At 46.4% G+C, this 12520-nt stretch overlaps 1 protein-coding gene across 1 annotated transcript; it reads right to left on the bottom strand.

Moving 5' to 3' along the window:
* Positions 1 to 4384: 4384 nt before the first annotated feature.
* On the bottom strand, positions 4385 to 12240 carry FAM110C (family with sequence similarity 110 member C). Its single transcript, XM_065947018.1, has 2 exons — positions 11176 to 12240; positions 4385 to 7612 (listed from the first exon to the last, which is right to left on the bottom strand). Exon 1 carries the CDS (start codon positions 12110 to 12112, stop codon positions 11204 to 11206), a length of 909 nt encoding a protein of 302 aa, XP_065803090.1. The 5' UTR covers positions 12113 to 12240; the 3' UTR covers positions 4385 to 7612; positions 11176 to 11203.
* Positions 12241 to 12520: the final 280 nt, after the last annotated feature.

The raw sequence follows: 12520 nt of genomic DNA, 5'->3' as shown, positions 1-12520 counted from the left end.
TGAGCAGTAATGAGGATGCTGGCACAGTGGGTGCAATGATTTCCTGTGGCCTTCAAATCTGAGTTGCTCACTCAGCCCAGAGTCAACAGGAAAAGGTGATTCATAGTTCCTCCTGCCTCTACCTGCATGGAGAAAGTGTTGACAGTTGACTCAGTTTTCCTTTTCACCTATAAAAGAGTAATATTTGTATAGCTTTAAAATGTATACAAGAGACTGAGTGCATATCTTGTACCTCTCTTTTATATTGCTGAAAAGATTTCACAGACCCAAAGATGTGCCAAACTTTCTACTACTGCAAAGTAAATTTAAAGGAGCTTCTCCTGTTTTTACAACTGGCCATTTCCCATTTACCTAAAAGTCAATCAATGGTTAGCCCCTGAAATAATCACAGTTCTACCAGATTTGCTGGGACATTCAATCTAGAAGGCCTTGAACCTCTCATTGGGCCTTGGAGTTCCATGATGGGCATGAGGTGGACTCACTCTGGATTCACAGCACTTGTTAATGGAGCTGGTGCTGCAGCAAATGAGCTGTTCCCCAGCTTGGCAGTTTGACTGCACGAGGCCCTGATCAGCACTGTTCCAAGCTCTCCCAGCACAGCTTGCTTGCTCTCCTTCTGACTTTCTCTTTATTTAAGACTATTCTCTAAGATACATCTCACCTTATGTAAAATGGTGAGCATAAGCTAAACCATGAGAGCCTGTCCTGCAGCATGAATGTTTGCTGCTTTGGGGTTCTCAGGACGTCAGATGCAGGGCCGTGTCCTCATCCTGCCTGAGTCACCCAGCAGGTGGTGATCGGGGCAGTCAGGTGACTCAGGTCGGGAGTGGCTTCTTGGATCAGAATCCTGCTTAGGTTTTGACCTGTTGAATCAGACTATGCCCTGGGGAAGTTATTACTTCTTCAAGCATTCTGGCTTCTCATTTACTTCTTTTTTTTTTTTTTTTTTTTTAAATATTATTTTATTAGTTGGAGGCCAATCACTTTACAACATTTCAGTGGGTTTTGTCATACATTGACATGAATCAGCCTCATTTACTTCTTAACAGCGAGAATATGGCTGCCTTTGGAACCAGGCAGATACATGTTCACACTCTTACCTCTCCAGCATGTTATTAATAATTCTTTGACCTGAGCAGGTACTAAATGCCTCTACACCTCGGCTACCTGGCAGGTTAGAATGGTGATCCTCATAGACTGTGCAAGGATTCCATGGAACAACCAATGTGAGCAACTCATCTTCCTCCTGGTGCAGGTGCCTGGGAAATGCGGCTTCCTCCAGGGAGCTGGGTCCTCCCAGAAGCAGAACCAACATAGGAGAAGCATCTATCCCTTCTTAATCCGTACCACATGACCTTCCCACCAGACAGGAAACACCCTACCTAAGCTGCCCTGGTTTAAGGCAATAGTGAAAACACCAAACCCTTATTGCTAAAACTTATAATTCTGTGCTCACAGTAGTTTTGGCATTAATTTCCTCAGAGTAGAAACTAAACTGAAATTGAGAACTTGACACTGAGATATGTGTTAATCAAGGTGCCCTGTTAGGGTTTCCAATCCTTCCAATTTGCCAGGGACTGATGATTTTCCTAGGACACCAGAAAGTTTCCGGCAAATAGGCAGCTGGCTGCCCTCTCATGCCCAGCAGCTAGGGCAGTGTTGGGAAGGTACCCGGGACAGGTGAGAGGGGTCTGCCTCCTGGGGGCTGGGAGGGTAATGCATGGTCTCCAATGTTCCTTCCATTTGAGAATCGGTGGTCCCGGGTCCCTGCCCACTTTGGCAGATGCTCACATGGGCAGTCTGTCTGGCCCTGACTCACACCTGCAAGTGGGGAAGGAGCTCTCTCCAGGTGCCTCAAGCAAACCCTGTTCTGGACTGTCTGTGCTGCGGTCCTGAGGGTCTGCACCCAGCCATCCACCTGCAAGGCTGTGTCCTAGACACAGCTCAGAAGGCACTCAGAGGAGACTCACGGGAGGGTCTGCTCTGCCCTGTGACATCCCCTCTTTTTGCTACTTTGACTTTTTATTCCATTTGAAAAGCAGACTTCCCCTAAAAGTCAGGAAAGCCACACAGTCCTTTATAACAAACAACGTTCTGGTTGGCTGAAGACCAAGCTCTGAGACCCCATTTGTAGTGTGTCTGCTTTTTCTTCAATTTAGACTTCAAATGAACTTGAAGGGTGAAGGACCTCCAGGGATTGAAATAAGCCATTTGCATTTTGCATGTTTTATTTCCCATAGCTTGATTTTTTTTTTTTTTGGACCTTCAGATTTCATTTATGGTTCAGACAGACTGGCCAACAAATAGAAACCACAAACCAAAAGGGTCATATTGAAATTCATGAATCAGGCTTCTGATTCCATTATCTTACTCAGCTTCATTTCCGCCCTCGCCTTCCTTCCTTCCATCTGCATGTTCCCCATCCCTAACATCAAACTGCCTATGTATCTTTACTAAATATCTAACCCTCTTAGAATGTAAACTTATAATGGCAAGGAGCCTGGGGAGCCCCACTGTACAGTATTTGGCACCTCAATAAGTATGGCAGAAAGTGAAGGAGAACTAAAGAACCTCTTGATGAAAATGAAAGAGGAGAGTGAAAAGTTGGCTTAAAGCTCAACATTCAGAAAACTAAGATCATGGCATCTGGTCCCATTACTTCATGGCAAACAGAAAGGGAAACAGTGGCTGACTTTACTTCTTTGGGCTCCAAAATCACTGCAGATGGTGACTGCAGTCATGAAATTAAAAGATGCTTACTCCTTGGAAGGAAAGTTATGACCAACTTAGACAGCATATTAGAAAGCAGAGACATTACTTTGCCAACAAAGGTCCATCTAGTCAAGGCTATGGTTTTTCCAGTGGTCACATATGGATGTGAGAGTTGAACTGTAAAGAAAACTGAGTGCTGAAGAATTGATGCTTTTGAACCGTGGTGCTGGAGAAGATTCTTGAGAGTCTCTTGGACTGCAAGGAGATCCAACCAGTCCATCCTAAAGGAGATCAGTCCTGGGTGTTCATTGGAAGGACTGATGTTGAAGCTGAAACTCCAATACTTTGGCCACCTGATGCGAAGAGCTGATTCATTTGAAAAGACCCTGATGCTGGGAAAGATTGAGGGCAGGATGAGATGGTTGGACGGCATCACCGACTCAATGGACATGGGTTTGGGTAAACTCCAGGAGTTGATGATGGACATGGAGGCCTGGCGTGCTGCAGTTCATGGGGTCGCAAAGAGTTGGACACGACTGAGTGACTGAATTGAACTGAACTGAAGTGAGCATCTGTGATTCTGCCGTCATCAGTGGGCTGTCCTGGGTCACAGTCGCTACTGCCCAGAAGCATGAGAGCTTCAGCAGCAGGGTGTGGGTTTACTGGCAATTTACAATCTGGCACTTGAAATGAGTCTTACTTAAGCTCAAAATTGAGCATCCCTCAGGCTTGCCTTTCCAGATCTGCTTCTGCAGACTGGGTTCTCACTTCTAAAATAATTACTATTCTGTTTTGACTTAAAGATGAATAGTTATCAATGGTTTAATACATTCTCACCCTCAGAAAGCATTTCAATTTTAATGACAGTTTTCAAGGAGGTAACACCAAGATGACCCTTGTAGAACTGGGGGCACTGTAGCAGATAGTCAGGAAAATATTACTGAGTAGGAGCACATTTTCTGATGTTTCTGTATTTTCTCCCCATGAGCTGTTCCCTCCTACTTCCACGACCAGAGGTGTAAGCTCCTGGTGGAGAACTTAATTCCCTTCTCGTTTGATATTTCCAATCTGGAACATTTAATGATTATATAAATTTATTTCACCACTGGAAACACAAGCAAAGTTTAAACACTTAACCACTGTGCATGACTTTGCTTTTCACAAAGGGAAACAGAAGAGTAAGAACTCACGTTTGCCTGAAGGAAGAAAACGACAGCTGCTACTGGATTCTGCAATGGAAGCCACACAGCAGAGCATTGGGACTGTTTCTGAATAGTTACAGTTGCTCCAGCCCATGAGGAGCATTTGTCCATTATCTCCAGGGAAATACAGGGTGAACCATTTATTCTCCTTAAGAACCCTTAAGGTTCTCCCTAAGGATCTTTGGATGCTTCTGTGGAGTTGTGTAAGCCACTGTAGGACTGAAAGAGCAGCCAGCCGGGCTCAGTGAGAACAGTGACTTAGACACTGTGGCTGAGGCCCATGTCTCCGTCTCCCGTTTGAGCAGATACAGACAGCAAAGCTGATGCGCATGGAGTCTGCCTTCACCAATGAGTTAACTAACAGGAAAGGTTACAAACTATACTCTCATTTTACCTTTGAACTCATTTTACAACGATAATATTAATAAGCCATAAGGGAAAAAAATAAGCAAAAGACTGATGAGACAAAGAAAACCAATGCTCAAACTGATTTATTGCATCCCATCTCCAGGCACATGATTCTGCTAGTCCAGGCTTTAGAATGCACTCTTCATTGTGACTGATAATCTGCTCCAATATTTAGGAGGAAAGAAGAAAGTAAAAGATATGAGTAGTTACAATAACCATACCCTTGCTTCAATTTTTTCATATTGTACAAATTCACAAAGCTATATTAAAAATAACAAAAAATAATTTATCTCTTTGATTCAGAATATACAATATTGCACTCATGTTGCAAGTAGTGTGTGAAAAAAGAACTCTATTTAGACAGCCATAACAACTGTCTGGGCCTGATATTTCATGGCGTCACCAACAATAACTGTAGTACTGCCCTTTAACCCACTGAAAAGGGCAATGCTTGATAAAGCCTTCTTTTTATTCCAGTGTCAGTGACCAGCAGTTTAAAAACTATATGCATAATGAGGAAACTTCAGTTATATAACTACCTTTCAGTAACATAACTACCTTTAAGTCTGAAGCACTGGTGATCTGTATCCATATATTAAAGAACTAGATACTGTCAAGCTGTTTCCCAGGTTTTATCAATAATTTTTCAATAACTTTTCCTTTCCATTTTACTTAATCATGTTACCTAATATGCTATTCTTTCCTGAACAAATGAAACTATTTTACAGCAATAACTATTGTTCATCCCTGTGAAAAGCAGTCATAAACTTTTTTATTCAGACTGAGCTACAAATTCTGATTTTCTCAGAGTCACTCAGCAATTCAGAGTTAGGAAAGGATTTCCTGCCTCCAGTCACACACTCAGGCCCTGAGCTGAGGCCTGAATCCAGACAGACAAGAGGGAGTGTTAACCTGATCCTGCGGGGTCTGGGGACACCCTGTTCCTGCCTCGCACACCCTCCTGACATTTACTTCCTAGAGTCACTGTCACTGATATGCAAATGCTTCTGGAAGATCTCAGCGCTTTTAAACAGCAACCGATTTGTTTTTCTGCTTTTCATCTATTACACGGGTGGCTGGTAGCTGCTTCTGCTGCCTAGTCACTTCAGGCATGTCCGACTCTGTGCGACCCTATGGCCTGCAGTCTGACAGGCTTCTCTGTTCATGGGATTCTCTAGGCAAGAGTACTGGAGTGGGTTGCCATGCCTTCCTCCAGGGGATCTCCAGGACCCAGGGATCGAACCCACGTCTCCTGCATCTCCTGCACTGCAGGCAAATTCTTTACTGCTGAGCCACCAGGGAAGCCCACATGAATGGCAGAGTTCACATCATTTTGATCTCAGATAAATCTGACCTAGAATACACTTTATCCTATTCTGACAGTAGAAAGGCACATAACAATTTCACTTAAAGCATTCACATAAAAAATTAATAGAATCTGCAAATAGGGAAACTCCAAATACAAAAAGATCCTTTAAAGAAAATTCTCATCTTTGACATTATCTTTTAAATTAAGTATAATCCAGTGAATAGTGAATACCAAAACAGCAGCATAAGAAAAAAGGGGGGGAAATTTTCTTAGAGCAGAGAATCTTTGTGTTTATAGAGTCTACATTGAAGAAGTACCCTCTCCAAATGTACAACCGTGACTTATTGACAAACAAGTCCCTACAGTACTGAGCACAGTACAGAGTGCCAAACATGCCGCTGACAGTCAAACAGAAACTTCAATTAAACAACATACAAAAAGATAACCAAGGACAGAATGACTTAAAATTATACTGATAAAAACCAAAACCATATGAAATGTAGGAAAACTATTTGAAGACCAATACTTCTGTAAAAATAAATATTTAACTCTAGGACCTATTCTCACAGCAAGTTACAGAAATAGAATACAGTATTAAACAAATACATGAATATATCAAAATTGGTTTATAAAACATTTTACTTTTGAGAAACCTATTTCTCTTCCCTCCCTGTTCTAATAATTATGTTCTTAGATATATTTTGATAAAACACTGAGAGCTTTGACTGGATGACAGATGATCTTTGGATTGTTTTCACAGATACAAAATCTCTCTCAGAAGGTTCTGAACTTGAAATGTATTTACTCTGAGTGTCACAAGCTGGGACAGATTTAGGGTCACAGTAACTCCTTCCCAACAACGCTCCGATTCGACAGTCTCCCAGCCATCCAAGGGACTGCCCTTGTTTCAAACATCCTATTCAGACAGAGTGAACTGCTGCCAAATTTGGAATGATTGCATGACAGATGAGGGTGTGAATTAGACCAAAATGTAGGGCTTTTCACATGTCATGAGTCCATGTTCTGCCTAAATAGAGGTCTTTTTTATCCTTTTCGGAAGTTGGGGACAAGAGAACCATGGAGGCATATTCGACACAGTGCGGCAGAAGAGGACCACTGATACAGATTTGAAGGAAGGAAGCTTCAGTATTCTTCTGCCAACTCTCAAGAAACTGCCCAGGTACACAAAAAGGCTTTCTAGCAGTATTTCAACTCTTTATCTTTTTATGTTACCACTGCATGTCTACAGCCCAACAGGAGTGGCATTCATAGTGATCCTGCAGCTCTCAAGTGGTTTTAAAAGTGCTTTCTGATTCACTTCATAAGATGATCAATTGCACAGCTGGGAATTCACTGTACTTTATGGTGCAGCGATACTTAGAAAGGGAGGTCTGTGTGTGAATGTACAAGTGTGACCATGTGTTTGCTCTTTGTTAACCACAGTATTTGTGTAGAATACATCATCTTACGATCACAGAACTTTGATTTAAATAGTGCCAATCTGTCCAGTATGATTGAAAGCAGTAAATACCATGGCATTTGTGTTTGAATTTCATGCTCTTTGCCTATTTTCTTTTCAAAATTAATTATCATTAAAATGTATGATGGTGGTACCTATTTGTCAGCAAGTCACTCAAAAAGATGCCCTTGAAAATATTTCCAAGCAGCTTTTCCTTCTTCTGCTGCCCTCTAGAAGCAAAAATAGATCCACCTAACACAAGAAAATATTTTCCAGAGCTTCAGCTGTGTCATAACAGTTAAAACTCAGCTAATTTCCAAGTTCTGTGTTCCCACCTTCTCCACAGCATTTCAAACCTTCTGAAATGACAAGCTTCTTTAATGGTGTGTTTTATTCCTGGGAAAAGAGCAATTATATGGATACTTGGGTACTCTAGATAAAACCTGGCAGTGAAGATGGGCCTCGAGTCCCAGTCATCCAGACATACTGCAAGGAGTCCCCATCGTCCAGAAGGTTTGCTTCCTGAGGAGTAAGGAAAAAGCTGTCAATCAACACCAGTCTAGTCAAAAGTTATAAAGCCAAGCACTGAATTACAAAGTTTGGTCCCTGCAGTCTTTGGTTTTATGATACTTTCTGTATTTCAAACATCTCCTTTGCACATTTAAAAATGTGAGAAGAAATCAGTAGCAAACATAGCTATCATCTGGTTGCTCTGTATCCATTTCCCTGTAGGCCTTTTTCTGAGGCAGTAAAGAAAAATTTCTTTGAATGTTGATCGGTAAGGCCAGTGCTCACTAGCACAGAGCTGGACAACAAAATAGAACACAAAGCAAGCAGTACGAATAAAATTTAAATGGCAAACAGATTCTGCCCTTTCAAACACAGTTCTCTCTGAGACTCAGGGGCTGGCCTGAAGATGGAGGTAGCCTTACTACAGCTACAGTCACTGCGTTCACCTAAAATGCACTCCTAGTTGGTGAGCACGAGCTTCCAAGCTAGTTGGAAAAGACAGAAGTGGAAAAACAGGAGTGTCCCAGTTTGTCTGCTCTATGCTCCATGGCATCTGTGCAGATGTTGAGACAGTTCTACCTCCCAGCTTCCAGTTACCCCACATTATCAAAGAGAAATGCGAAAAGAGCTGGGGAATGTCTGATATTTTTGCTTTAAAATTGAACATTTATCACTAAAAATTTCAAAGGACAAGTTGCCATTCTTTTATAACAATATTAAAATCAGTAACATATATTCTGTGCAAAAGATAGAAAACCAGAAACCTAAATTTTGGCAAGGCCTCCCATTTTAATGAATTGAAGGTCGGGAAGATGATTAAACACAAGTAGACAGAATGGTTTTCATGAATTTTACATTGAGAAACAGAATACCAAAATTACCCATGTGTAAGTATCAGTCATGGAGCCCAGTGGAATCACATGCAGCTTCTATAAGTCATCCTCTAGTTCTGATGGTCTCACTTTTGAAAAGCAAATATTTTTAATCCATGGGGTAATAAATTTATGAACTTCTTATTTAATTCTGGGTGGAATATTTTTATTTTACTTTATAGTACCTCTATCTACCAAGGGGACAAAAACCTTCACATAAAATGTATTTTCTTTTTCACCTAGAGAAGACATCTTCGTTCATCTCAAATTTTCATGAAATCCTAAAACACATCTGTATGGATTCCACAGATGTCACAATAAATGTCACAATAAACTAGAGAAAAATTGCAGCTGTAGGTTTTTTTCCACAGCTTCCAGAAGTTAGGGAACTATTCTCAGGCAAGCAATCCTATGATGAAATCCTGTGGTTTTGTTCAGGCTGCCAGAAGACCCCGGCACCAACGAAGGTGAAGGGTCTGGCGTCTGTCCTGACTCTTTTCCAGAGGGGATTTCATGTCTGAAGGTGGTGAATTGAGGGGACTGTGGTCAGGACAGACATTGTCCTCATTTGGAGAATGAGGACATTCCACTGGGATCCATGACTGATAATTTTGGTATTCTATTTCCCAGTGTAAAATTCATGAAAATCACTCTTCTGTCTACTGGTGTTTAATCACCTTCCTGTCCTTCAATTCATTAAAACAGGAGGCCTGCCATAAGTTGGAGAAAGGACATGCATTTCTTCCTCACAATTCTCCAAGCAGCAAGCCCTTAGGTCTCTTGGGTTGAAGTTCAAAGAACTTGAGCTGTTTGGGGTCTATGAGAGTAATTTGTACAGAAAATCTTTACAGAGCTGGTGCTTGCCAATGACACACAGCAAACTGGGTAGGTTCTGTGTAACAACCATCTCCCTCCTCTGTACAAGACCATGAAACAGCTCAGAAGACAGGTGACACAGTCCTCCACTTGAAGAGGGAGGGAGCTGGTGAGTGAGTGCCCCGCTGCTCTCCAGCAGAGTCATCCTGGGCAGTCCCCTAACCCGTGTCCCTTTCCTCTGGCCTCGACTACTTCCCTTTGCCATAAAAGTCATGTCATAACAGACAACAGTTTGTTGTTGTTGTTGTTGTTGTTTTACTTTTCTGGGTTACAGTCATGGAACACAGACAAACACATTTTGGACTATATGGAATTACAAAGTATAGAGGTTGGAAACCCTCTGCTATCCACATTCATTTTATGGATAATGGGAGCCTAAGCTAAAAGTGGGGGAGTGATTGCTAACAGAAGACAGGCTCCCAGTTCCCCCCTGAGGGCTCCATCTGCTACACCATGACCCTCTGGGACAAGCCAGACTCTACAGCTGCCCTCTGCCGTATCAAGGTGTTCACGGCCATCCCTAACCCTGGCCAGCAGTCACTCACCTCAGGACCCAAGACAGCTGGTGAAAAGCACCAGTTAATGTACTGCTTTTAGTTTAAATTCTGATTGCCTTTATACATTCCATGGGGACTCAGGTTAGGGGAAATGCAATAATCCTCAATAAACTACAAGGGAGTCTGTAAGTCATGACCCTTCGGAATTCAAAAGAAACACTGAACCCTTCTCTCTTTGTGAATTGTCACATCTGTATTAAGACCATGGACACTTGGGGAGGTTAGGCACTTTTCAGGTCTCAAACACAGGTGAGCTGTGTGCAAACACGTCTTAGGGTAGACTCCCCCACCATGCTGAAGACTGATACCATGTCTTAAATTAGTTTATCTCAAGGACAGACAAAATACTTCCATCACATTAACTTTACAAACACTTACAGCAAGTTGTCAGTGCAGGGTCAGAGAAATCAAGACGCTGTAGTGCTTAAAATCTTGGTTCTCAAAGAGAACCCTGAAAAGGTATCTTCCCTTCTCCCTTGACTACCCCAGAAATACCCTCTCCACAGAGGTGACAATGAAAATAAACATTACTTAGTTCCTTGAGGAAAAAGAACTTCCTGAGATCAGCCTTGAGATACTGACTCCAACGGGAAGAAATGCACCTCCCCTGCTATCATCAGAGGCAAATAAAATACACAATCACTGCCAAGGAGAACTCTAAGACATTAGTTATGATCTAGTCCCTCCCTCAATTCAAAAAACGGAAGCTCTTTCTGCCCCAACGCATCTCCTTAGAAAGGTCTCGAAACAATCTGAACAAAATTTAGGCAAAAATCTTGTACAGCTAAATGAGTGTCAAGGGGCTAAGAAGATCCTGTGGAGAGCCCTCCTCCCTCTCGGTTCGCTGAGGGCCTCCAGGAAGGGCACAGCCTTCCCTTCTGGGGAGGGGAGATCGCAGTCCCCCCAGGGCCCACGCGGGCCGGTCAGCGGGCATCAAAGCTTGGACCCACGCAGGGCCCTCAGGCTATTTCAGCGCAGGGAAACAGCAGAGGTGTAAAAGCACTTTCTGACGGAGCGTTTAGAATGCCAATTTCTCCTCTTTTCACAGTAATAAGCCAACTAGGATGCACTTCGTGTACAGAGTTAACTTTGCTGGCAGCCAGAAGCCGCACGCTCAAGAGAACCGGCACAGGCCGGGTCTGGCAGTCCGCTGACGCAGGCGGCCCTGCGGCTCTATCTCTCGGCCTCGAGTTACTCTAGAAGGCAGGGTCCCCCAGCTCGGCCCCTCCCCAGGACCTCACAGACACCCCTCCCGGCCCCGGACGCACACCTCGGCCCGGGTCTCCTGGGGCGGGCTGTCACGCCGGGCCCTGCAGCCCCTGGCCGGGCGTCTCCTTGGCCTTCTTACAGGTGTATAGCCACTTGATGATGCGCGCGTTCCTCTCGACCACCGAGGTGGTGCTGGGCACCTGCTCCGTCAGCTCCTCCTCCTGCAGCCCCTCGTCTTCCCCGCTGCGCCGGGAGAAGCCGCTGTCGGAGGTGGCCACGCTCACGCTGCGGACCTTGAGGGCGCCGCGGTCCGACCCGGCCGAGAAGTTCTCCCGCCCGAGCGCCTCCACCACGTCGGGCTCCAGGCCGCAGTACTGGAAGAAAGTGTCCGATTCGGCCAAGGACGCGGAGTAGCGCGAGCTGAGGTCGGACTGAGAGCGCTGTAGCCCCAGGCGCCTCACCCCCAGCAGCTCCGCGCCGCCGGGCGCAGCCGAGACCCTGGGGGTCGTCCCGACGGACCGCAAGGGCGCGGGAGGCGCGGAGGGGCCAGGCTCGGCCCGGGCGGGCCCCTGGGCCCTGACCCCCAACTCCGCTCCCACCCGGGCGGCGCCAGGAGGCTCGGGCGTCTTGTCCTTGCTCGGCCCCTGGAAGAGCTTCTTCACCAGGCTTGCCCTGGGGCTGTCGGCTCCTGACGCTCGGGCGAACTCGCACTTCTGACGGTAGATGACCAGCGAGTCCGGCCTTAGCGGCTTCCGCGCTATAGCCTTGCGCACCCCGGGCCCGGGGACGCGCGCCTGCCCTCCGGTCGCCTCGGGGCTGCTGCCCCCGCCAGCCGGGCCTGGTCCGGCCCCGGGCGGGCCGCGCACGTACTTGGCGCGGTCGGCCGCCAGCCTCTCCACCGCGCTCCGGCGAGCCGGCCCAGCCACGTCCGGGGCCGCGGGGGACCCGGAGTCCGAGGCCAAGAGCCGCGGGCTCGCAGGCGCGTCCAGGGCGCGCATCCTCCAGGACCGGCGCACTGCGGAGACGCTCTCGGACTGCGTGCGATCGTCGGCGGACCAGCTCCGAAGTCTGTTCCGTGTGGGCAGCGGCGCCCGGGGCGGGGGCAGAGTCCGCTCGGACTGGCGAACCGCCCGCCGGCCCCGCCCCTCCCGGCCCGCCCTCGCCTCGCGCCGGGCCCGCCCGCCCGTTGCGGGTCCCGCCGGGCTTCGCGCGGACCTGCTCCGGGGGCAGCGCCGAGCCCCGCGGGCCTGTAGGGTAGAGGGGCGGGGAGGGGCTGAGTCGGCGCGGCCCCGGGGGCCCACCGCCCCTTCCAGTCCGCGGGGCGCGGTCACCTCCGACGCCGGCACTTCCGGAGCGGGGAGGGCAGAGCGGCTCCGGCGCCATCCCCCCACTCGGCAGGTGTCTGC

Source organism: Muntiacus reevesi, chromosome 10, assembly GCF_963930625.1.
Source record: "Muntiacus reevesi chromosome 10, mMunRee1.1, whole genome shotgun sequence".
Lineage (NCBI taxonomy): Eukaryota > Metazoa > Chordata > Mammalia > Artiodactyla > Cervidae > Muntiacus > Muntiacus reevesi.
This window is presented reverse-complemented; position numbering and strand designations above follow the sequence as displayed.

Bases quoted from the DNA above. Each gene is read 5' to 3' on its own strand.
- FAM110C (XM_065947018.1), bottom strand. From the start codon at position 12,112: ATGCGCGCCCTGGACGCGCCTGCGAGCCCGCGGCTCTTGGCCTCGGAC.